Here is a 25,550-nt window from a genome sequence, read left to right on the forward strand (position 1 = left end):
TTCCTTTGGTCAGTATCAGCATGGTATGTTTTTCTTCATCCATTTACTTTTATAAAATTATGTATTTGGCTATGTCAGGTCTTAGTTTTGGCACATGGGCTCCAGAGTGTGTGGGCTCAGTGATTGTGGCATGTGGGCTTAGTTGCTCCATGGTATGTGGAATCTTCCTGGACCAGGAATCCGACTTTTGTGCCCTGCATTGCAAAGTGAAGTGAAGTGAAGTGAATGTCGCTCAGTCGTGTTTGACTCTTTGCCACCCCATGGACTACTGGCCAGAATACTGGAGTGAGTAGCCTTTCCCTTCTCCAGGGGATCTTCCCAACCCAAGGATTGAACCCAGGTCTTCTGCATTGCAGGTGGATTCTTTACCAGCTGAGCTACAAGGGAAGCCCAAGAATACTAGATTGAAAGGTGAATTCTAAACCACTGGACCACCAGGAAGTCCCCTACTTTTAATCCATATAGCTCTTCATATTTAAAGTGGGTACTGGAAAACAACATAGTAATAAATCTTTTTTTTTATCCATTCTGATAATCTCTATGTTTTAATTGGTGCATTTAGACCATTGATATTCAAAGTGATTACTGATATAGTTGGATTAATAGTTACCACACTTGTTGTTCTCTATTTGGTGCCCTTGTTCTTTGTTCCTATTTTTGTCTTCTGCTTTTTTTCTGCCTTTTGTGGTTTTTATTCAGCATTTTATATGATTCCATTTTTATTCCAAAATTGATAGCATATCAAGTATGCTTTAATTTTTTTTTGTTATTTGTTGACTTATAGTGTGCAATATACTTTTAAGGCTAATCCATGTCTACTTTCACATAACACTATATTGCTTCATGGTTAGTGTTACTACATTAAAATAACAAGATAATCCTAATGTCTCCTTCCTTCCCCTTATAATATTGCAATCATTTACTTCACTTTTATATAAGCATACATAAATATGTGTACACATATTTATATGTACACATATACACATGTATATGTGTATATATACATTCATATGACATTAATATAAATAAACATACATGCAAAAACATTGTTGGCATTATTTTCAACAAAGTATTATCTGTTAGATGAATTAAATTTTTTAAAAAAATTTGTTTTTATTTACTCTCACTTATTCCCTCTCTGATGTTTTTCCTTACTCTCTGTAGATTTGAGTTCCTGACTCATATTACTTTCCTTCTCTCTAAAGAACTTCTTTCAAAATTTCGTGCAAAGCAGAGCTACTGGAAACAAATTCCTCAATTTTTGCTTTTCTGATAAAATCTCTATTTCTTCTTCATATTTGAAGGGTAATTTTGCAGGATACAGAATTCTAGGGTTTTTTTTTTCTTCTTTTCCTCTGAACAGCTTAAATATTTAACATTACTCTTTTCTTGCTTGTGTGGTTTCACACAAGGAGAGGTCAGATGTAATTCTTCTATTTGCTCCTCCATAGGTAGGTGTTTTATCCCCGCTCTGACTTCTTTCAAGATTTTTTTAAACTCATTTTTGATTTTCTATGGTTTTTAAAATGATATTCCTAGGTGTAGGGTTTTTGTTTTTGTTTTTAACATTTGTCTCACTTGATTTTCTCTGAACTTCCTGGATCTGTGGTCTATTTTCAGTCATTAATTTAGGGAAATGCTCACTCATTATTATTTCATCTATTTCTTCTCTCATTTTCTCTCTCTTTTTCCTTTTGGTATTATCACTACACTTATGTTACACCTTTTATAGCTTTACCACAGTCCTTGGATATTATGTTCTTTTTCCCCCTAGTTTTCATCCTCTTTGCTTTTCAGAAATGAAGTTTATATTGAGATATCCTTAAGCTCAGAGATTGTTTCCTCAGCCACGTTCAGGCTACTAATAAACCTAGCAAATATATTTTCATTTCTGTTAGCGTTTTTGATGACTTAGCATTTATTTCAGGTTCTTTCCTGGGATTCCCATCTCTCTTCTTACATTGCCCATGTGATGTCTTGCATACTGTCTACTCTATCCATTAGAGCCATTACATATTAATCATCCTAACATTCCTGCGAGGTCTGATTCTGATGTTTGCTTTTTCTCTTTAAATTGTGTTTTAACCTTTTGATATGCCTTCTAACTTTTTTTGATAACTGGACACAATTACTGGATAAAAGGAACTGCTGTAAATAGCCTTTAATGTGGTGGTAAGGTGTCAGCGGAGGGGAAATTTTCTGTAGTCCTGTGTTAGGTCTCAGTCTTTTAGTGAGTGAGCCTATGTCTCTGAACTGTGAACTTCACAAGTATTGATATTTCTCATTTTCTCTGCCTCCACACCTTGCTTGCCATGGGATGACTATACTGAGCTGGAGTTATTTCTCTACTTCCACACACAAGGCTACAACCGACTTGAGTTGGGTATTTTCCTTCCCTGTAGTCAGTTACACTTTGATAATACCATAGTAGGTTATGCTCTGGTTAACTAGTTTCTTCTGAGGCTAGGACTTGTTGAGAAGAATAGCATGCTTTATTGTATTTCAAAATGGTTCCTTTGCACCATTGGAAGGAGTAGCAACTTCCAATTTTCTTACATGCAGAACTGGAAATTCAAAGCCTAAAAATTATTTTTGAGAAAGCTATAAAGAGGATGAGAGAGATAAAATATCATTTGGAGGAGATTCTATGGTTCAGGGGTATTTTGTTTTATTTTATTTATTATTAGTTATAAAGAGACAAACATGTTTAACTGCTGGTGACATGGTTTATCCCAAGAATGCAAAGAAATTTAACACTAGAAAATAAGGCAGCAACAGAAAGAGTTGAGATGATGTTAATTATGGCAGGGAGGAGAGGAAATGGTAGCTCCTTCTGCCCCCTTTTTCCAGCACTGATAGTCTTGTTACCTTCATAGGCTTTTGTTTTCAAAGAGCAGGAACTTAGCAGTGGCTTGGGAGAAAGCCACTTGGGCCAATAATTTGTTTATTCTGCCTCCCATTGTACCAGTCTTTTTGCTATCTCTGGAGCTCTGGACAGTGGGTCTTGACCCACTCATACATGTATGACTTGACAGTAAGTTTCCAGATGCTCACAACAAAGGGATATTGGGCTGACTACTGACAGCTTGAACAAACATAGGTGTCTTTTACTGACTTGGAGCTAGTGCCAGGTTGTTGACATATGATGGGGACAATATCATACCTCTCTTCCCACATGAGTGAGAGCTCTTGCTAGCCAGAAGGACTTGGAGGCCTTGGCCTCTCTCCTTTTTTGCTCTGGTGAAGGTGTCCTTCAGATACTCCTGTCTTGCAGAAAACCTTTTCTGTAGATCCTCACTATTTAATGGGGCAACAGAGGGGCCTCTCTCTTTTCCAAGTCAAGGGTACTCTAAATGGGGAGAGGGCAGGAATCATGAACTTATTTCACAGTGATCACAGAGCTTCCAGAGATGCCAGTGGAAGGGCATCCCCCTCTGGCACATGAGCTACCACCAGTCTTGGCAGGATGTCATAATGTGTCTTAATGAAGTCCTTCAACTGTCAAAATGGGATTTGGGTGGAAAGGCTACATGTTGGCAGTCTTATTCTTGCAGTGAGGATGGAGTCGTACATAAATATGACCACAAGGCCATTAGCTGAGGGACCCTACAGAAAGAAGGAATACATTTTGGCCATCTCATTCACCCATGAGGCATTGCTAGCTCAGAACTAGGCCTACCACTCTCTCTGCTCCACAGAGTCCATTTCGACAGTCCTCACCTGTGACAGGGCTCTCAGAATAATTCAGAAATCCTGAGATTCCAAAAGAAGTTTACTTGTAGTTTTGTCAGGGATTTCACTGAAGACTGAAGTCATTCACCTTTAGGTCTAGTCTACTTTGTTCAGGACTCAGCTATGGTGGAGTTTACTTGCTCCTCAGTTTTGGTTTTAGCATCCTGGGTGCAGTTAATCTCTCCTTGTAGCTAGCATTGAGTATAAATCCTCAGTGGTGAACCTAGAGACAGCTAGGGGATAAGTTTCAGCTGTTAGCCACCATGACTTCTGGAATTTTGGTAGTGCATCCCATTTGAAACAGCAAAGGGGATGTCTTCCCTGTTCCTAAGGGAAAGGGCTGAGAGGAATGTCTGCCTACCTAAAGCTCCTTTTGGACACTCTGCCTACACCCACGTACCATGAAGGTCTTACTTCAGCCAGTGGCAACTATCTCAGAAGACAGGTGATTGGCCCAGAGTAGCTGGAAGGACAAATTGGAGTCCTATCCATAGAGAAGGTGCAGCTTCCTCCAGAGGCCAAAGTACCCTCCTTTAACAATGGCAGGAACTCTCACTGATGAATGGCAGCATTTTGGAATTTTAATGTATGTTGCTGTCTCCTGTGTCAAGGTTAAAGATGAGAAGGAAGAAGAGAAAGCAATATCTGTGTGAAGATCAAGGTAAAGTCCCAACGGTTGTTAGTACTACTCAGTGATATATGGTTCATCTCCTTTGGATATATACCAAACTGAACGGCCTGGCTCCTTATAGTTGGGTCAGTGTACACATTCTAGCTAATGAATTGTGAGTGTGGGTGCTGTGTGTCCTTTCCAAGTGCAACACTGAATCACTAGTGTGAGGACCAACCCCCTTCCCTTCCCCTTGCTACAAACATTAGAGCGGCACATGTCACTGAAGCCTCTGTCAGCTTGTCCCTCAGTGGCTGTGATAAGCAGAAACTACTCTGATGACCTGCAGTGGACACACAGTATGAGAAAGAAATAAGTCAGTGGGATTTTGGGATTGTTACCACAGCAGCACCCACCTAACCTCTCCAAATTATTGATTTTCCTATAATAAATTGGGATTATATGACCAGTCATTATCTGGTGGTGTGATGGAGTAGAATGTTTTCTACTCATTGGAAAAGAAGGTGATATTAAAGGGAAACTCTCTAAGAAGCTGATTTGTAATTGAAATTGAGAGATCTAAAGTCAAGGATGCAGGACAGCATTCTATTGCACCAAGTCTTAGCCTGGCTGTTGAAAGAATTTATGTTCAAACTGTGGCCCTTGCTCACCATACAGCTCCTGAATTGGATGAAAACTTGTTTGAGTCCCATGAGGAATAGGCCCTTATCCCCCATAACTTGTTTTCTAATCCTCACTTTCTTTTTTTCCCATTTTCCCTATTATTTTAAAACATATAAGTATAAAAAATGTGCTTATGTTTGTTAAAAAAAAATAATCCTGCCTCAGTCCTGTATACCTTACTAATTCCCTTGAGAGTCTGATGAAGAAGAGAGCTTGGGAGAGACCTGGATAGGGGAAGTGGCATCGTGGCAGCACCAAGGGGGCCCCTGGGAGACCCTTCCAGGGCTCAGAGGAAGCTGAGCCAACATAGGAGCCTGGAAAGAGACCTTTCTGAAAGCCTGGAGAGGTTGTGGCAAGGATCTCTCACCCTGAGAGTTAGGGAAGATGTAAATGAGGAGGGAGACCATACCCCCCTTCTCTTACCCCATATCCCTTAAAGTAGTGGTATAGTTGGTGGGCAGCAAGTGATAATAGGACCATTCAAGGACCACAACTCTACTGGGGCCACAGGTCACTTCCAGAACCTGAGTTGTTGGCAAGAAATTAGCCAGCAGAGAAGAACTCGGAAGCTAAGGTCAGACCCCAGACATACTGTTAAAGGCACCCTTCTACCCACAACTACATTTTCTCTTTCTATGTGTACCTATGACAACACCAGCTCCCAGCCCCTTGAACAGATCACACCTGTTAGGTGTGAATGCACAGCTCTCCTGTTCTGCACTGGGTCACAAAGGATCACAGAGGAGAGAGATTAGGTTATTGTTCCTATTGCAACTCCGAGGTTTTCATCAAAAGGTGCTTGGCAGTGGCCACACTGACAAATGTGGGCCATAGTGATGAGCTTCTGCAGAATTAGCAGGATGTTTTCACGTGACTCTGCAGACTTTTTAAAACCCGATCACACCCTTCTTCTCAGCCTGACAGGGCAGGGCTTTCTTGCTTTTTTATTCTGCACCTCTACATTGGCAAAGGAGGTGTTTTTTTTTTAAGTGTTCTTTATGAAACCCCCTGCAATAGAAATAAGTGTTCACATTGTATTTGACACCACAATGACTTGCCATGTTTTTAAATTTTTGTTTTAAATGATTTGAATGAGTTGTGCAAGAGCATAAAAAATTTCAACTGTGACATCACTATTTTCCTCCTCTTGAAAACCATGGATTCAGATGTCCTGGGGGATGAGGAAATGGATATGCAAAGCTGTGGGGAGGCAAAGGTGATGAATGGAAGGCAGCATTTTCCTGGATCCAGATGGAGGTCCCTCCCAACAGAACAAACAGGAAACGCAATGACTCATAAGCATATTTGCAATTATATATATTTATTTCCTCCTTTTGGCTATTTACAAACCTTTATTTCAGCATATTTTCAGAAACATGAAATTTTATGTTTCTTCATATTTTCCTTTTTAAAAGTGAGGACTGGTCAAGGTTTCTTTCATGCAAAAGTGTGCATTATGAGGACGAAGAGGGAACCAGGTCATCTTGAGCGATCTCTGCTGCTTTGGGCCCTTTTTCCAGTCAGACCATCCAGGACGCATGGCTCTTGGTCCTCTTCCTTTCTTGGTTTTCACTGCCTGGGCCTTGCACCACTCCTGAAGACCTGCATGTATGTGGCTTTGCTGTATTTCATCTGCTTCCAGAATGGCACTGCTTTGGCTGCCCTCTGAAGAATTCAGTTCTGCTAATGACTGCTGATGCTGGGGATGCAACCCAGCAAGATAGTGGATGCAAAGTCTTACGTATGTTGAGTCAATAGAGGTGACCCTGACCAACTGGGGGTATTTCATAATTAAAGTACATCAGGGAGACACTGTAACACCCTCCCCCCTCCCTACCCTGAAAACCCAACACTGATAACAGAGATTTCATACTGATCACAGGACATGATACAACAAACACAAACACACTGCACTTTCAGTGGGACAAGTCACGATTTCCTTTAGTGCTCATCACCACAGCAGGGTACCATGCAGGTGGATAGCTTAGTAAATGTATTCGTTATTTAATAGCTCAAAGGGTTAGCTCATTTATGTAAAGAATAAGGAAACCCCATTAGGAATGGCCACAGTCTCAGCAAAACTCAGCTCTAAATATGCAAAGACTTTGCAGCCTTGCTATTAACAAGATGACATGGATTGTAAAAATACATTTGACAAGCTCCAGTAAGATAACAGAGATCGATTGTTATCTCTGAAAAGGTGTTCCACTGTGGCAGATGGAATGGGCAAGAACTTGGTGGGAATCATGTCACATATCCCCCAACAAACTGACACCTTAAAGGCACAGAAGTCTCCTTCCCATGGTAGTGATGCAGAAAGGGTTTTAAGTGGAAAGTTAAAGGGAAAAGAAAGTGAAGGGAGGTAGAGTCAAGTCAGGGCTGCTCCATCCCAGACTAAGCTAGACCCTTCCCTCTGCCCAAGCTCCAAATTCTCTATCACCACAACACTCTGTGATTAGCTGGGCTGAGAAAGCCTCCATGGGCTGAGCCCAAGGAGCACTCTGCCAGATGCCCTGACTTCCAGAGTTACTTGGTGTGAGGTGAGGAATTGGGAGGGGATGTAGGCAGCCAGCTGGAGGCAGTGAAGGGTGGGGCTCAATTACAATGCAGACGATAGAACATGCACAGAAGAGGACAAGGGGAGATCTGGCAATGCACAGGCTAAAACGACCAAGTCAATGGCAAACTCAAACGTTCAAGTTTCTGGAAAGATGTCATTGCCAAACCTCTGCTTCACCTGGACACATACTCGCACACTGTGAGTCACAGTAGTTCAACTGCTCTCATTGCAGCACACTAGGGCCAGGTATTCTTTCTTAAGGTATAATAAGATCTAAGATCTATAAGGTACATGGATCTATGGAGATATTTACAACTGGGCTCTCTGCCCTTGCTCTGAAGCCTTCCTGAGCATTTCTGCCAGATACATCTTAAAGCCTTCTTTTTTTGTCCTCACTGCTCCAATCTATCTGTATGATCTCCCATCCCAAATGAACTGCCCACCTCCTGCAGGGCTCAAAGGCACTCCTGGGTACTGGAAACCCCAATCAAAATCAATCAACCAATGTTTAAGCCCCAGAAAGCAAGCCTTTCAAATAGCCATGAAGGGAGCTTCTGATGTGAGGTCACGGCTCATCCCCTCACCGCTCTGTGAGGGGTGTCCAAAAAGAAAGAGGCTATCTTAAACATTCTGGCAGCATCTTTCTTGTTTTTAGCTGTCTCACAAGATATGTGTGTGTGTGTGTGTGTGTGTGTGTGTGTGTGTGTCTGTATGCAGATATGAGGGTAAACGTGTGATGCTGCATGTGAACATACATGTGTGTGGCTGTGTTTGTGGATTATCTGTGTGTGTATATATGTACAGACTGCTGAGCATTTCCTATGTCAAGGCACTAAATGATCACTTCCTGAGACTACATTCACATTTTCTGCCTCTTCCATCCAGGAGACAGGAGTATATGGGAACCGGGAGACCCTGCTCCCTGGGACAAGGGAATTGGAAAGAAACATTCAGTTAAGTAGCCTGGTCAGATATACCCGCCCAGCCCTGATGTGGGAAAAGACCAAGATAATTCTGGTGGTTCTAGAAGGGCCACCTACAGGGAATATATATGCTTTCAGGTGTATTTCCTTTCACACCCATTTCAGATAAATAAACATAGCTTATAAATACACATACATAAGTCATAAGTTTACACACTCTTTCATAGGGGTGCACACACATTTGCATCTACATGTTGTTATATCAACAATCTTAAACACACCAATATAGACTTACACTGACATACATAGAACTATACAGCTTCTCAAGTGATTGTATGTGCATGCAGAACTAAACTGATGCAGACACACACACAGGTATACACAGAAACACAAATATAGGAACACAGTTAACAGTGTAAGTGGCTGAGGGGCTGCAGGAGAGGCTGCCTACATAGGAAGGAGGGACATCAGCTGAGTGTTTCACCAGTCTTGCTCCCCCACCTCCTGCATCAATGAAGTGGAGCTGCTTGGCAAGTTGGCCTGCAGCCTACTGCCCTCTTCCCTTAGGAGCCCACTGGGTAGGCAGTGCCCATGTTCAGCGTGCTCACTTCACACCTATTGGCTGGTCACTGGCTTCTTTCTGCAGCTCCAGGTGCTGTAGAATGAGGTCTGATGCCGGCACATAAGCAGAACCTGATGGAACAAACCGTTTTGTAAAAGAGAGGGGCAAGAGGGGAGAGCCTCAGCTGACAGAGTTAAGAGGACAAGAAGAAGGAAGAGCAAGTGGGATGACTCCACCCCTCATTGGATGCATGCCCTCAAGCATTGTACATAAATTCCATTTTTCCCCTCAGAACACTGGAGACAATGTTCTTTGCCTTCCCTGCCTGACAGGACTCTTGTGAGGGTTCGGCAATCTGATGTGTGGGTGAGCTTGTTGACACTTACTATGCACTAAACAAACAGAAATAATTATTATCTAGACTCACAACAGTTGTTCATCTGCTATTCTAGATTAGATGGTGAACTTTCCTAACCCTAGTCTTCATTCACCAAGTTCTTATACTGTGTCTAGTGATGATCAACTCAGAATCTGACCAGACAGATGTACTAAGTCCCTATCATCAAGCATTTTGAAGCAGAAACATACACAAGAGAAGTTTAAATCCTTCCAAAGATGCTGGCTCAATCTGAGTGATCTCCAATCCAGCATCATCATGCTCTGCAAGCTCCTGCTGGAAGCACGCTCTGTCACTTATCCTGACATCTCACTCAGCACCCCTACCCACCCACCCTGCACCAGAACAGGGTACAAATGCAACAGGTTCAAAATGCAACAGAAAAAATAGTGGGGAAAAGGCACTTTCAGAATCCCCAAGTTCCCTAGAGCCACCGCCTGCACTTGCAAGAGATGGCTAGCCCTTCTACAACCCAGTCTGGCTTTCTCTTATGAAACCCTAAGCAGAGGGTGAGCAAGGACCATAATCACTAGGAAGGGGAAAAAAAAAAAAAAAAAAAAAACAGAAGAAAAAACTAATGAAAAAGAAAATTCAACACTTCAGTGGGACAGAAAAGTCCCCAAAAATGTTTTTGTACACAGGGCTCAGATCCTTCCTGTCCTCCAATTTGGCTCCTCTCTGTCCTGTAAACATTTCCAGGTGGCTTTTCTGTCTTACTTAGGTGTTAGAAGTCATTGACAATGTGATAGTCTTCAGAAGGAAGGGAAATTCAGTGTGTTCTTTACCTCGAACTCCTCTTCAATCCCTTCCCTTCTGGCCAGAATACATCCTTTTCAACTACTTCTCACACCATATTTATAAAGAAAAAGGTGGAATGGACTCAAGTGCCTAATAACTATAATGTAAAATGAAGACAGAAAAGAAGGCAAAATGGAACAAAAAGGAACTACGAAAGGGGCACAGCACAGTGTCCCTGCCACTTGGGGATGCTAGGGAACTAATAGATATGATACACCCAGTACACAATGTTGAACACCACGAAGGCAAGAGGGAAGAGGAGCCGGCAGCATTGGTCAACCTTAGGAATGTAGTCAGGGTGAAAGAGATCGGAGGAGAACCCTTTACTGAAGGAGCAGCCAGGGCTTGGGGGGAAACTGTTATCAGACTCCGAGTTGCTCTCCTTGTCTCCATCAAAGTCCATAAAATCATCACTATGGAGGCTTCCGGTACTGTCAACTTTACGCTTGAGTTGCTCCTCAAGGTCAGGGTAGCCGCTCTCAACTATGACATCATCAGGTAAGCTATGGATATCACGAAGGGTGTTACAGATCTCCTGAAGCTCATAGGTTGCTTCTTGCACATGCCTCTGGCCATGGACAAGCAGACGCTTCTTGCTGGGGCCATTGTCTTCACTCTCATCGGAGTCAGAGCTCTCTTCAGGGTCTTCTTCTGGGTCATGGGTCTCAGCAAGGTTGCGGATTTTGGTGGGAACAACACTGTTATCAACATCAATACCATTAACTCGAATGCCGTCATCGTGCACCACCTGCTCTGAGGTGGACGGGAGATCACTCAGGCTTTCTGTGGTGGCCAGCGAGGCCCCATCAGAGAGAGAGGACAGCGAACTGAGGCTTTCTGAGGAGGCCAGTGGTGCCTCCTTTGTGAGGGAGGCCAAAGAGCCAAGACTTTCTGGGCTTGCTAGGCCGGCCCACCATGGGCTAGAGGGAGGAGAGTCAGTTTCATCTTCTAGGTGAACCTGGTCATTGAATGCTGTATGAACAATCACTTTTGGGGAGGGAGGAGAGGAAGGACTTTCCTCGTCAGCATGATTGATGGGCTCGTCCACTGGGCAAACTGCCTCTTCTTCCCGGCGTCTCTTGTGCGCATGGTGCTGAGGAACAGGACCAAGAGGCTGTTAGCATATACAAGGCTGTTAGCATCGAGAGCTTATGCTGCCCACTCTGGAGTGCTGTGTAGTGAGCAGAGGCAAGACCTTCTCAGGCAGGTGGGTGTGGGCTCCCTGTGAAGCAGGGACACTAACACACTGCCAGCAGCAAAAGACTCAGCATGGCTTTTGGAGTCAGAAGAGCAAAGGAAGGAGAGGTAGGTCAGCCTCTCTGGTGTCTCTTCCTTGCAGCTTCCCTGTGTTCCCTTTGACCTTCTGGCTCCACGGCCTACCCTGTGAAGCATGCTGAGTAGACCAGATCTGAAGCCCAAAGGTCTGGGGAAGTCTATCTCTGCCACTTGTTAGCCTTGTGACCTTGGACAATAACTCAACCTATAAAGGAGTGATAATAAATTGTTCTACTTCTGTCTTATCTAGTGTGTGTGTGTGTGTGTGTGTGTGTGTGTGTTGTGTGAAGATGAAAGGAGCTAAGAAATACAAAAGGTTCAAGTGCTAATCTTTGGTTTAAGAGGTGCTCAAGGAAAGTGGATTGTCATTCAAAAAGCCAAACCTGCTCTGCCTCTCGGTAGCGGTAGCGCTCCATGACTCTTAGGGCTCTTCTGAGTTGCCTCTGAGAATGCCGGGATCCTCTTCGGTTGTAGAAAAGGTAGTTGATGTAGACATACTCCACCAAGGACAAGAACACGAAGAAGAAGCATACGACCATATAGATGTCGATGGCCTTGATACAGGAAAATTGGGGGAATTGATTCCGCAGATGTGAGTTGATGGAGTTCAGGATGAGCATTGAAGTCAAACCTATAAACAACACAGCACAGAGTTAGTCCCCTCAGGAGGCTGAAGTTCTTGCACAAGCCATCAGGCCCACATCCCACTGGAAGGGAGCAAAGGCCATCTCTGAGGTCAGGAGGGCCCTCAGCAAAAGGCATTTAGCTTTCCTGGCTTAAGACCTTGGCTCAATTGCCCTTTTAGCTTCTTCACCCCCATCTTTAGGCCCAGCCTGTACTTCAACAGTTCAGTGATTATTGTTCTTAGGGGCAAGTCAAGAATCTCCAGCCATGGTTCATAGTGAGTTACACATCAAGCCCCATTTTACCCTATGATGCTCCTTCCCTTTTTTGCCTCCTAGTATATAGGCTTTCCTGTAATCCATCTCTCAGAAGGTTTGGTGAGCACTAAAATATTGCACAAATATAAAGGTTTAGTGTACTGTGTGCTCCTAAAGAAGAAGGCTAACAAGTCTGCCCCAAAGATGGTGAAGGAGAAAGCAGACCAGAGTGTGGGATAGACAGGCATTCTGAAGAGTGGGACCAAATATATTTGGGAGCTTAGGCCCCTCCTTGGTACTGCTCAGAAGTCTTCAATGCTCCCCATTGTTTAGACATGAAGTTCCAACTGCTTAAAGTGGAATTTGAAGTTATTCCCAAGTCAGCCCAGGCTTTCTTCCTGATACTCTCCCCACTTCTCCAGTTTGTGCCCCAGGTGAAAGTGTGAAAGTTCCTCAGTTATGTCCAACTCTTTGTGCCCCCATGGATTATACAGTCTGTGGTATTTTCCAGACTAGAATACTGGAGTGGGTAGCCTTTCCCTTCTCCAGGGGATCTTCCCAACCCAGGGATCAAACCCAGGTCTTTCGCATCGCGGGCAGATTCTTCACCAGCTAAGCCACAAGGGAAGCCCAAGAATACTGGAGTGGGTAGTCTATCCCTTCTCCAGAGGATCTTCCTGACCTAGGAATCAAACTGGGGTCTTCTGCATTGCAGGCAGATTCTTTACCAACTGAGCTACCAGGGAAGCCCTAAGTACCCTTCAACTTACCCTTTACCTGTAATCAAGCTACTTCCTCTTTCAGGGAATTCTGCGACTTATATCTCTGCCTCCTGGAAGTCTTCAAAACCCAGGTTGAGCAGTACTTTTCTACTGCAGTTATAGCCAAGAAGACCCAGGTCATTTCTTCTTCTGGACTCTGACTGTGTGTATCTCAGCCTTTTATTAGACATTTGTCAACGGCAGTTCATCTAGAAGCCCTCTGCTGCTTCACAGGCATTTTGATATGCTTCTTAATCAGTGTTTATTGTGTTCCATTTCTAATGTAAATTTGTGACTTATCCATTCATTTATGTATCTAGCAAATAGAAATTCTGATAGTTTGGACTGAACATATCAAGATCCCAACCCTGATGTTTTTTTGCATCTGTATCCAATGTTGGTCTCTCTGCTGGGGGTTGGCTGGGCACCTGTACAGATGCCTGTTAGTCAGGCCCCATCTTGTTCCCTTGCCTGTGCAGTCACACACTGCTCCTTACTCTCAGATTTTTTCTGAGCAAGATGAGCCAAGTTCTTTCCTGAGATGGGGACAGGACTTACCGACTGTCACCCTGGCTGCAGAAGATTCATAGTTCATCCAAAATGATATCCAAGAAACAACAGTGGTAAGGACGCTGGGCCAATAGATCTGCACAAGGTAACTGGTGACTTCCCTTTTGACCAGGAACCTCAGGATCAGGCGCACATAGGAACCTGGCCAGGAGACAGACTGATATTAGGGTGGCAGGGCTGAGGGGATATTCAGGGTGAAGTACAGGATGGTTGAGGGGAAACCAATGGCCACTTCAGCCTCTACTATCCCAGCCTGGGCAGTCTGCAGACCTGACCCTTTTTGCTGCCTTAAGGCCAGTGACGATGGCACATATTAGTAGGCCCATGTGGCACAGCAAGTCTGCTATCTCTTCCTTCCTTCCTCAGTTGCTCCATGTCCACTGAAGTTGAAATGGGAGAGAGAGCAGATATTTCAAAGGTGCCACAGATGGAGCAGCTGGCCCTGAAAGGAGGCCTGTGGAGTGTCAAACACAGCCAAGTGCTGCTGCACTCATTTCCTCACTGGCAGAATGTAAGCCTCTGGGACTTCCTGAAGGGGGCTTTGCAAGGTGTCTAGAACAAGAAGAGAATAGGAAAGAAAGCAGAAGAGATTCTAGAGGTCAAAGGCAGAGGTCACCAGGAGTTCCCTAGCATACAAAAGAGACAATAGACAGGAGAGAAGGAAGGGGTCAGACCCACCTGTGTAGAAAAACACCTCTTTGGTACTGATCGTCTTTCCCAGGAAGCTGAACTGAGGGATGTGAAGCTTCTCTGTCCCCTGGACGGCATTCCCACTGCCTTCCCAGTAGAGCAGGATGTCGTCAACTGTGTAGCCATCTACAGGGGCGAAGCGAGCAGAGTCAAAGGAAGCAGGCACAGGTATTTTCATACCAGAGGAGTTTGTGAAAACCAAAGGATAGCTGGAACCTGCAGTTTGCAGTTTTGTGGGTCTGATCCTGGGGCAGCGGGGCACATGAAAAGAGAACTTTCAGTCTGGAGTTTCTTATCCAGGAAGGAAAGCAGAGTAGACAGATGTGCCATGAGCTTGTGCACAAATTCCCCAGAGCATGGCACATTCCCATATGGGACTATTTCATCCAAAGGCCACCTTCTCCCAGATGCCATATATATATATACACCCCTGTCTGTCTGTCCATCTGTCTGTTTATCTATCTATCTACCTAGAAAAGGTGGGGAGGGAGTAGGGGACATATGCAGTCCCTCTCACTGTCAAGTGCACCCTTGGTTTCCTCATGGCCCCACACCCAGGAAGGGAAGAAGGGGCCGTGGGAGACAAACGTACAGCTCTCCACCTCCAGCTTGCAGGTCTGCTTGTCCAGAGGGAATTTTTCCAGATTCATGGAACAAGCTGCTGTGGTGGTGAGCCTGCAAAGGAAAAGCAAAAGAAAGAGGAAAATAAGTCCAGCCCAGGCAAGTAACTGTTCCTTAGAAAACTGCAGGGCTGGAGTGGGGACAGGTACCCCAAGGACTGGCCCACACTACCTACATTAAAGTTGGGTTCTCCTTTTCCTTTCTTGTTTCCTTCTCTCTCTTCCCCTCTATTCCTTCCCTCCAGAGGAAAGATGAGTTACAGTAAAGATGAGTTGTGTAAGGAGGAGAGAGGAAATCTATATGTGACAAAGAAACCAAAAAGTGGTGTAGGACTAATAGAGATGAGGACAGATGTATGGCATGTCAGAAAACCTTGGGGTGTCAGAATGGGAAGGACCCTGGAGGAAACTGAATGCAGCGTCGGAAAGGGGACTTTCTTGCTGAAGAAGCAGCAAGCCTGTTAGGAAACCACGACACTGAAGCAGCTGAAGTGCTAGATCTGATTATGTGGTGTGCACACACTGATGTGAGCAGCGACCCAGACACACCTTTGGCTATGAGAACTGCCCCTGCAGCACATCCATCTCTGTGCATCTGCTTATGAGTGTCCTAGGGCTTAGCAAATGCCAGTGAGTGTAAATGGGCAGGAGGGATTAATATCTCTGAGGTTAGCTATGGAATGAGGCTTCAATTGCCATGTGGGAAGTCCTATAGAAGAATGTGAGGAGGGATCTTGGAAGACCTGGGGCCATGGGAGAAGGGACCAGTGGGGAAGAGGATTTACAAAAGCTTTCTGCAACCCCAGCTGGGAGCCTCTGGACCTCTCTTTGTCCTGCTCTTCCCAGGTGCCACGCTTGTCTCTTTCAACTCTTAAAGTGATTTCCATTTTGTACAGTAGGTGGTGTGTGTGTGTGTGTGTGTGTGTGTGTGTGTGAAAGAGCTATACCCTAGTAGCTACCTGTTGTAGAAATTTTCTGAGATAAATTTATCTCTTACACTTGTCCTGCAAGATGGTTTGTAAGAGATGAGGCTGTGAGAAGGGCTTTGGTGACCATCTATTATGTTACAAATATACCAGCAGGGCGTTCCAGTGTGCATACATTCTGTTTGTACAAAGCTATAGGCAGTAGATGCACAACTGAGCACCCCTGGGCTCCCTGGATGCTGCATAATATATGACCAAAGGCAGAGATCAGTCCTGCCAGGGCGATCCTCAGGTCCCTGGGGAACTCACCGTATGCCATACCGCACGGTTCCATCTGGGTGAAGCTGAAACACGCGGTTTTCCACAGTTGCATCATGAACAAATGCCTCCTTGCTATTTAGAAAGTAGCAGTCAGGGACCCACAACTTCTCAAACAGTCGATAGTCCAGGGTCAAGTTCAGGTTGGTCTCATGATACGCTAAACGTGGATCTTTCCAGGTCTGATGAAAAAACATCGTAATGGTATAGTCCTGAGGAGAGAAAGATAAATCCCAGTTGTAAGTGGGGTTGTTCAGCTTTTGGTCCTCTGAGTTTGTGTGTGTGTGTGTGTGTGTGTGTGCATGCAGGTATATGAAATTTATCCTAAATATAGACAAGTAATGAAACATGTAAGAATGTTCAATGTTAGGGATAATAAAATGAGCTCCATATAATTAAAATTCAGGTTAAGAAATACAATGTTCCCAATAACTTTCAAGCTTCAGTGCAGATCATATTTCCCACATCTCCCAGCAGCAATGCATTATCTTAACTTTTACTGGTAATAATTTTGCTTTTTACATTTTTTCTCCATGTTTTCCTAAGTTTTATTGCCTATGCATTTCTAAGAAATGTATTGCTTACTTGGACTTATTTAAAATTTTTTTTCTGAAAGAAATCACACTTTCTGTGTTCATAGCTTGCTTCTTTCACTCAACATCGTGCTTGTGTGTTTGTTCAGCTTGATGTTGATAATTAAAATTCGTTCACTTGTATTGCTGGATAATATTGCCTTATATGAATATACTATGTATATTACTATGTGATGACACCATACACACCAAAATCACAATGAAATAAGAACTATGAAGCCAAAGTTCCAGTTTATATCCCCACTAACTGCAGATGAGAGTTCCCAGTGCTCCTACCTTGCCAATATTGGTTTTGTCTGACTTTTGACTTTTTGCTGGTGCAGCAGGTATGTAATGGGTTCTCACTGTGGTCTTATTTTGCATTTCACTGAATAATAATAAAGTCAAATATCATTTCATAAGTTTATCTGCTACTTGGATTTCTTCACAAAAGTGAAATTCCTGTTTGTATTTTCTGATCATTTTTCTATTGTTTTAAAATATTCTTATTAATTCGCAGGAATTATGTGTATTTTCAATACCAGTCATTTGTATTGCAAATATCATAGTCCAATCTGAGTTTTCCTTTCAAACTTTTCATACTGGTTTTGTTTCTTTTACAAAGCTGAAGTGCCAAAAGTTTTGGCTAAAGAGAATATTATTATAGTTGAAGTTACCAGTATTTATTTTTATAATATGTGTTTTCTGTGTCTTTTTAAAAAAACTCCTTACCTATCTCAAAGACACTAAAACAATATCTTATATTTTAAAAGCTTCATAGGTCTTCCACTTTTAGATCTATAATACATCTGGATTTATTTTTCATTTCAGGTGGTTGTAGTTTCTGAAACCTATTATGTTCCTCCATGTGGGCTCTGCTGCAGGTCACAACAACAGGAGTTCACTTATGACCCTGCTCCTTGTCTCATGTACCTGGTCCCGCTCCCCAAGGCTGGAGCTGACACACTTACCATAGTCACTTCTGAGATCTGTTCAATACTGGAGACATAGATAGACACTCCCACTGGCACAGGGGTGCCTACAATACAGGAAGACACTATTACATTCAGGGTAGGAAAAAGGGTAAAAAACTGCCTGAGTTTGAACCTCATTTTGGCACTTACTAGCTGTGTGACCTTGAAAAAGTTACCTAACCTCTCTGAGCCTCAGTTTCCTCAGAATGGGGATAATGATAGTACTTAGCTCATAGTTAATGCAAGCCAAGCACTTAGAGAAGGGCTTGGCTCACAGTATGCTGAAAAGAAAGGGTCAGGCCAAAATAAAGAAAAAATAAGGGGATGAAGCATTCTTTTTCTTTCTTTTTTTTTTTTTTAGCATTCTTTTTCTAAATGTTTTCTGGATAAAAACTCAAGAACAATGAAACCCAAAACGAGATATATGCTGTGCATGAGCATATTTGTGTGAGTTCATGTGAATGTGTCTATGTGTGAGTGAATGTGTGTCTTCGTGTGAATGAAGAATAAATGTGTGAGCTGTGTGCATGAGTGGATGTGATCATGTTCACAGACATGAGTAAATCTGTGCATGTATTCATGTGCAGGTGAATGTGCCAGTGTGCACATAAATGTATGTGAGCATGCCTGTGTGTGAGAAAAATGCATGAGTGTATTTGTGTACTTGAATGTGTTGTGTGGGAATAAATATGTGAACATGTGCGTGTATGTAGGAATGTTGTATGGGAGTGAATTATAAGTATGTTCCTGTACAAATGAATGTTTGTATGTTCATGTATGAGAGAATGTGTGACTGTGAATGTACGTGAGCTTGTTAGTGTACAAGGCAATGTGTGAACATGGGTGTGTTTGTGAGCTTGTTTGTGTGTGAGTTAATTTGTAGGTGTGTTTGTATATGTGTGCATGTTAATGCATGAAAATATTCATGTGTGAGTGAATTCATGAATGTTGTTTGTGAGCATGATTGTGTGTGAGTGAATGTGTGAGCACATTTCTGGGTGAAAGAATGTGTGAGTACATGCGTGTATTTGCATACATCATGTGGGAGTGACTATGTAGGTTGTTTGTGTGAGCCTGTTCACTTGTTAATATATTTGTGAGCATGTCCATGTGTGAGTGAATGCATGATTATGTTTGCGTGTGAAAAGTTGTGTTTGGGAATGTAAGTGAATTTATGGGTATGTGACTGTATGTGTGAGTGAGCATGCTCATTGTGTGTATATGTGAATACATTTCTGCATGTGACTTTGTTCATATGCAAGTGAAAAGTGTGATAAGTGATTATGCTTCTACACTCACACTCATCACACTTATGAGTGTATAAGTGTGAGTTTATGTATGCATGTTGATGTGCTTGAGAAAACATTTGAACATGTCCAAGTGAGTATAGTTGAATGTGTGAGTGTTTGTGACTGTGTTTGTGTGTGAGTGAATGTGCAACTATGTTGATGTGCAAGTGAACCCATGAGCATATTCATCTGTGTTAGTGTGTCACTATACACCTATGAGTGAATGTGTGAGCATGTTCCTATGTGAATGTGTTTGTGAGTTGGTAAAAATTTGGACATGTTTGTGTGTGAACATGTGTGAATGTGAGTGTCTTCATGTATATGAATGTCAAACCATGTGTGAATATGTGTCTATGTGTGAGTGAATGAGTGATTTTGAGTGTGTTCATGTGAATGAGTACATATGTGAGGGTGTTTGTATGTATTAATATGTAACTGTGATTGAATCCGTGTATGTGTGTGTCTATGTTTCTGCCTCCTGGCTTTCTTTTTCAGGACTAGGTGTTAGCACTGCCCATTCCAATGTGATAATGAATGTGCAAATATGTCATAACTATAAAGTACTGTAGAAAAAAACATTTTTATTGTTTCCTCATTGACTCAGGACCCCCTCCACCTGGCTCCACAGCTGAACCATTATTCTACGTGTATTATATCACACTGCTGTTATGGAAACAAGAGTGAGGCTTCCAATTCAGCCTGCTGGCTTCACTGCAGGCTGACTGCCTAGAAACTAATCTAGAAAGTGCTACTGGGAATCCATGTATGAATGGCATCTGAGAAGTAAATGGGACTCTGTGTGAGGGCATAACCAACTCCAGCATTCAGGGCTATTGTGAATGATCCCTGGCAAAGTGCTTGTAGTGATAGGGGTTTCTAGAAAGGCAGTTTTTCTTTATTATAGCCTTTCAGGTTCTCTGCATGCCTTTAGAGGAGGATGAAAGCTGTGTTAGGAAGGCAACAAGCCCCAGAAGGGCGGGGCAGCCATCCCCTTGGCTAGCTCACTCTAGTGTCAAACCTGTAATCCTGGACCATTCTGTATCACTCAGGCAATCCCATCCTTTACAGCAGAATCCAGGGGATCTGAACCCTAAAGTGCCAGGGCTCTGCTTTGTCCAAAGGCTCCCAGTTAAAGGGGCAAGTGGGAACGTGCAGTCCACATTCCCCTCAGCAAGCCATGAGTCCTGGCCCAGGAGTGTGACCTGAAGGAAGGGGACCTGAGATATTTTTTTAAATTTATCCACATAGAGGGAATACCTTATGGGCAAGCAGTGGTCATAATGAGAGCTTAACTAAGATACCACACCCCTACAAGCATAACAGAGGGGACCAAGAAGCTTCCAGATAAGGTGTCTAAATGCTATCTTTGGGGTGATGGTCTCAGCCTCATATCCCATTGCTGTCCCTCCTGATGGACTCAAGAAGGCAGAAAAAGTGGGAGGGGGGGTGAGCACTCCCGTCCCTCTTGGAAACTTTGTAACCCCAACTCTACTTCCTCTCTAGTATCCATCAGAGTACCAGAGGAAGAGGAGGTAACTGAAGGAGTGCTGAAGGTGGTCCATTTATCCTTTGCTCCACACCTATGTCATGCCAAGTGACAGGCTAAGCGAAGCTGTTAGGGACCTGCTTCTGCAGCACTATGGAGACCCACTTCTCTTGCTCAGAAAGAAGCAGCTTTGTTAACTTTCTCTGGCCCTTCCTATGCCTCCTCTTCATCTTCCTTCTCTTCTCAAGGAAGTAACATCTCCCATTTGAAGCTAACCACAGTTGGGTCATATCTGTGCATGTGTGCCGGTGTGCGAAGCCCTGAAACTCTACTTAACTTCAGAATCTGACTTTGTGTACAGCAGGAGTGCTGGGTTACCCCCATCCCTAAACTTCCTGGCCTTGCTCTCCCATGATTGCCCCCTCCCTCCCATAAAAGAGCCCCAGACTTGGAGCCTGTAGTGCCTCCCTCTGTCTAAATGCTAGAAGGTTCTGCCTTGTCCTTGTCCTCCCACCTTCATCTACTCTTTGGCCAAACTGGGGGCCGAGATGCTATCAGACTCCCCAGGTCTGCATGTCCATGAAGCTTAGTGTAATCCAGGAGGTTAGACATCAGGTGTAAACAAATCCAGGTTAGCTCAAAATATGGCGGTGAGGTGCCTTGAAGATCTGTGGGTCAGGAGCACCTGACAACCCCCAGAGGTTGGTCCTTGCTCTGTTCCCTCCCCCTGGCCCTGTATGCCTGCAGAGATGGCAACCTGAAGCAGTGGGGAGAATGTGCTTGATGTACTTGAATGGCTGCTGGTCAGCCTTTGCTGAAAACATGAGAACGATGAATGGAGGAAAAAAAAATGCAACAGCTACATTCTTGACACCTGACATTCATTGCTTGGTGCAACTGGTCCAGTGGGGTGCTGGCTGTGCCCTAGCACTTGCCTTCTGTCCAGTCCACTCCAACTTCCCAGTCCCTAGTGTACACTCACCTTGGATCCGAGGGCTGCACCGCCTTCTGCCCTCACACTTGAAGGAAGCAAAGCAGCAAAGAGGATACCAGTTAAGTGCCTCGCCCCCAAACCTTAGGGTGCCGAGCAACCAACTCAGTCTTCGAGGTAGCTCCTAGGCAGATCGCAGAGCCCCTAGTGGTCCACCACAAAGGCAATTGCTAACAGCTGTGTGCCCTCGAGGGTGGAGGTATTGTGTATTCAGAAGACCTCTATTCATACAAATGTGCTACTGTGAACATTAGCATCCATTAACCCTTTAGAGTGGGTGTCTAGTTCTACCACCTGCAGGAAGGGAAGTGCTTTCTCTGACTTATCCACCTTGCTTTTTGGCTCTTTCCTATTTTCCTTTGAGCCAAAATGTGACTAATGTCTATTTCAGGCACCCCTCCTCTTGTCTGTACTTGGTCTAGGTTTCCTGGGCATCCCCTCAGCCAGAGAATGCTATTCCTATTCCGTGCGCTCCAGGTAGGTGCCTGTCACTTTGTGCTGTGAGATGGCCCATCTCCCTTTCCAAAGCGGGGCGGGGTGGGGTGGGGGGTGAGGGACTCAGCAACAACAACAGGAGAAATTGATGTATTGGAGTTTGTTACTTCAGTTTCTTTGTCATTTCTCATCTCTGTGCTTGAGATCTGAGGCCTATAGATTTTACTTAGCAGATAAGGCTATCAGAAGTTCCTAAGGTAATCAGGTGGGATTCATATGAAGTCCCATGCTGACTGCAGTGTGTGCAATAAACTGAACTTGGTGGGAGCTGAAGGCTTGGGTAGGGTGAGCAGAGGCAGCAGAACCTGGGACCCGGGTGTACGAAGTAAACTAGGCAGAGAAGACCATGCCCTTAGTTTTCAACTGGCTGAATGGGGGTAAGTGCCCAGGGTTCAAAGAATGTGTGCACAAGTGGAACGTGTGTCCTCCCCACAGATGGAGCAGAGAACTCCAGCCGGAGAAGCACACCCGGGGTGACGAGTGCTTCTGCGGCCCAGGCAATGTGCTTCATTATCAGGCCTATGTACAGGAGTGTGGAGGGGGCAGAGAAGTGGGAGAAATGCCGGCAGAAGAGCCACAGGCCTGGGACTTGGGGCCTGGGAATGCTCTGCTGGGGTCTCTGGAGGGTCAGGAAGGGGGGTCTGCAGAGGCAGAAGGGGCCAGTCCAGAGGAGTGCCCCTGGTCAGCTCACTGGGTGGGGCTGGCTTGCTGTGTCTCAGCTCTAGTACCTGGACGTGTCTTACCTCCAAAATTGGGCCTCAGACGGCTATCATAGTTCGACAGCACCCTGTCCAAAATCTTGTGAACTGTAGCTTCATTTGCACAATTTTTGCTGGAACAGAGAAGACATTGATAGGTATTGGTCATCAGTGAATGCTGCATCACTTCTCAGAAAACAAACAGCAAACAGCACCCCTGGCATCAACTCGCCGGGCCTTCTCTCCACCCGCACACATGCAGACACGTGCAGTTATTGATGCAGACATGTGCATCATACATGTACACATGTCTCCCCGCTCCCTTCCCTTCCTCCAGTGAGTCAGCCAGAAGCACAGCAGTGACGCAGACTCCTCTTTCCCCCTCCCCCTCCACAGCCTTTATCCAAAGGGTGGGGCATAAAGGCTGGCTTCTTGTTACCAGGCAGAATTGGGGGGATGGGGGGAAACTGTAGGGGAAGTGGAGAGGAGAGGGTGTGGGCAGGCGTGAGCGCTCACAGAAACATATTACCTCAAGCCCCCTAAGGAGCCCCACCTTACCATGGGCCTGGATGCACGTTACCTCCTCAGTACCTCCATGAGTTGAGCCCACCAGCCTGTATCCTCCACCTCACTCACATTTCCCCTACCTAGGCTGGGGCTGGCATTTTGCTATCACGTCTATGTGAATCATGTTCTTGTGCACCTCTGTTTCCAAGACTTGGCATGTGACATATGACACAGAGAGAGCCTTGCTCATGTAGCAGAGATTTATGAGCCTCGTCAGTCAAACCATTTCTGATCCTTGGGTTTCAGAGCCATCCTCAAAAACACATGCATTTTTGGAGCAGGCATCTCTTTGGCTAAGCGTGTGTTTCCAGCCTAGACGTGTTTTGGGTGAGCACATGTAAATGGACCCAGAGAGCTGGCCTTTCCAGAAGTCTCTGATGCACCCTTTCAATTCACATAGTCCTTCACTGGGGCCTCTTTTCCCCCAAAGGGGCTTGTGAATGAGAATAGGCCCTGGAATCACTATAACTCTTAGTGACTATAACGCAGTGACTATGGAATGTCAGCCCCTGCAGATCTCGTGTGTGTGTGTGTGTGTGTGTGTGTGTGTTCACTAGCGCAATCTGGTATCTTGGGTTGAGGACATTGCAGAGCTTTCTGCTGGAACCTTGCCCAACTATCCCCCTCCCCTTTTTCCTCATACATGTTATTTTCTGGTTTGCCATTTGAAAAATTATTCTCAATTATCTTTTTAAAAAATCTCAATTATCTTTAATGAGAAAATTTCAAAGTGTTCACATGAATGATTTCCAAATTAAAGCAATGCATTTCTGTGTTTTAAGGACCACACGCACTACCCATATGCCAGTGTTCAGGATCTGTGGCCATCACAAACACATTTCTGTGTGATCTCCACGTAAAGGCTGACTGTTTAACATCTCTTCAGATATTTGCAGACCCAAACAAACTTGAAATCAAACATCAAATCTTCAAATGTTTAATTGGAGTCACTACAAAATTGCACCCATCTCAGGCACATGGTTATATGTTATACAGCCACCGATCGCACTGTCTGCGGCATCGGAAAAGGTCCCTCACTGCTCAACACACACATTCACGAATACACGCACGCGCCTCAGGGAATAGAGAAAAAAATCCGGACTCAAACAGGTGTCTCCACAGTTTTGTGAATTTCCCATCACCCTGTACTCCCACCCTCAATCCTACAAGTGCCAAAGGGTGTGACTGGGAAAAGCTGACAGGGGCTTTGGTCCCTGGAGATGGATGGCAGACCTTGGGGGGAGGGCATCCTTCCCCCCAAACCCCGGGGCTGCAGTTAACAGGTGTGCTGAAGCACCAGGTCTCTATCTAGAACGGTCGCCCCTACTCTCAGCACACCACCCTCCAGGGATCTGGAGGCTGGGCCGGCACGCCAGGGATCGGCGAGCCCAGGTCCAAGTCTTCCCCAGCCCGCTCCGTCCAAGAGGTCCGAGGCTGCCGCCGGTCCTCTCCTGTCGCCGCCATGCCCCACCTGGCGGCTCCCGCTTACCAGTCGAAGAGGTTCAGGACGACTTCGGGCACGGTGGAAGAGAGCTCTACGTGGAATTTCGGGGTGGAACTGAGGTCACTGCCCTCCGCGAGCCAGGTTCTGATGAGCAGCAGAAACACAGCGGCTCGCAGCATCCCTCGGATGCTCATGGCTGCGCACTCCAGGGCTTTGGAGGGCGCGAGAGGCTGCGGTTAGCCGCCGCCGCCGCCGGGGAATGGGACCGAGCGAGCGAGGACAGTGCGGGGCGAGAGGGAGCTGGGGGTCGCGATGAGTCGCCTCTAAGGAGACTGCAGCGAGAGTTTAGGGAGGAGGGGGCGCAGGAGTCGGACTGGAGTCCAGAAGCCGGGTTAGTGCCCGACCAGGAGCCTTAGGACGAGCCCGGCGGCTGCAAGGTGCGCTCCGTCTGCGGCCGCTCCAGGCTGCGACTGGGCACCCAGTCCGGCGTCCGCTGGCTCCGCCCACTCCGACGGGCGCGCTAGTCGAACCAATCCGGCAGGTGCCAGAAGCCGCACAAAAAAGGCGCGCGCTCCGGCCTCCGCCCGCAGTCGGCTCACCGCCCGGCCCCCCTCCCCTTCAGGCCTCCGCAGTCTCGCCCCGCCAGTCACAGACAAGGGCGGGGCCGGCCCGGGGGAGGGGAGGAGCGTCGCTGCCGGAGGGCTGAATGCTCGTCCTCAGCCAGGCA

At 45.2% G+C, this 25,550-nt stretch overlaps 1 protein-coding gene across 1 annotated transcript; it reads right to left on the bottom strand.

Annotated features, from left to right (window-relative positions):
• Positions 1 to 6,326: 6,326 nt before the first annotated feature.
• On the bottom strand, positions 6,327 to 25,313 carry GABRQ (gamma-aminobutyric acid type A receptor subunit theta). The gene is made up of 9 exons (XM_086388836.1): positions 24,869 to 25,313; positions 22,858 to 22,946; positions 17,851 to 17,918; positions 16,299 to 16,519; positions 15,036 to 15,118; positions 14,432 to 14,569; positions 13,742 to 13,894; positions 11,925 to 12,172; positions 6,327 to 11,359 (listed from the first exon to the last, which is right to left on the bottom strand). The coding sequence occupies exons 1-9, from the start codon at positions 25,015 to 25,017 to the stop codon at positions 10,466 to 10,468; spliced, it is 2,043 nt and encodes a 680-aa protein (XP_086244962.1). The 5' UTR covers positions 25,018 to 25,313; the 3' UTR covers positions 6,327 to 10,465.
• Positions 25,314 to 25,550: the final 237 nt, after the last annotated feature.

This window comes from Bos grunniens, chromosome X (assembly GCF_055505025.1).
Source record: "Bos grunniens cultivar Pamir isolate PY7600 chromosome X, Bosgru_T2T1.0, whole genome shotgun sequence".
In the NCBI taxonomy this organism is placed as follows: domain Eukaryota; kingdom Metazoa; phylum Chordata; class Mammalia; order Artiodactyla; family Bovidae; genus Bos; species Bos grunniens.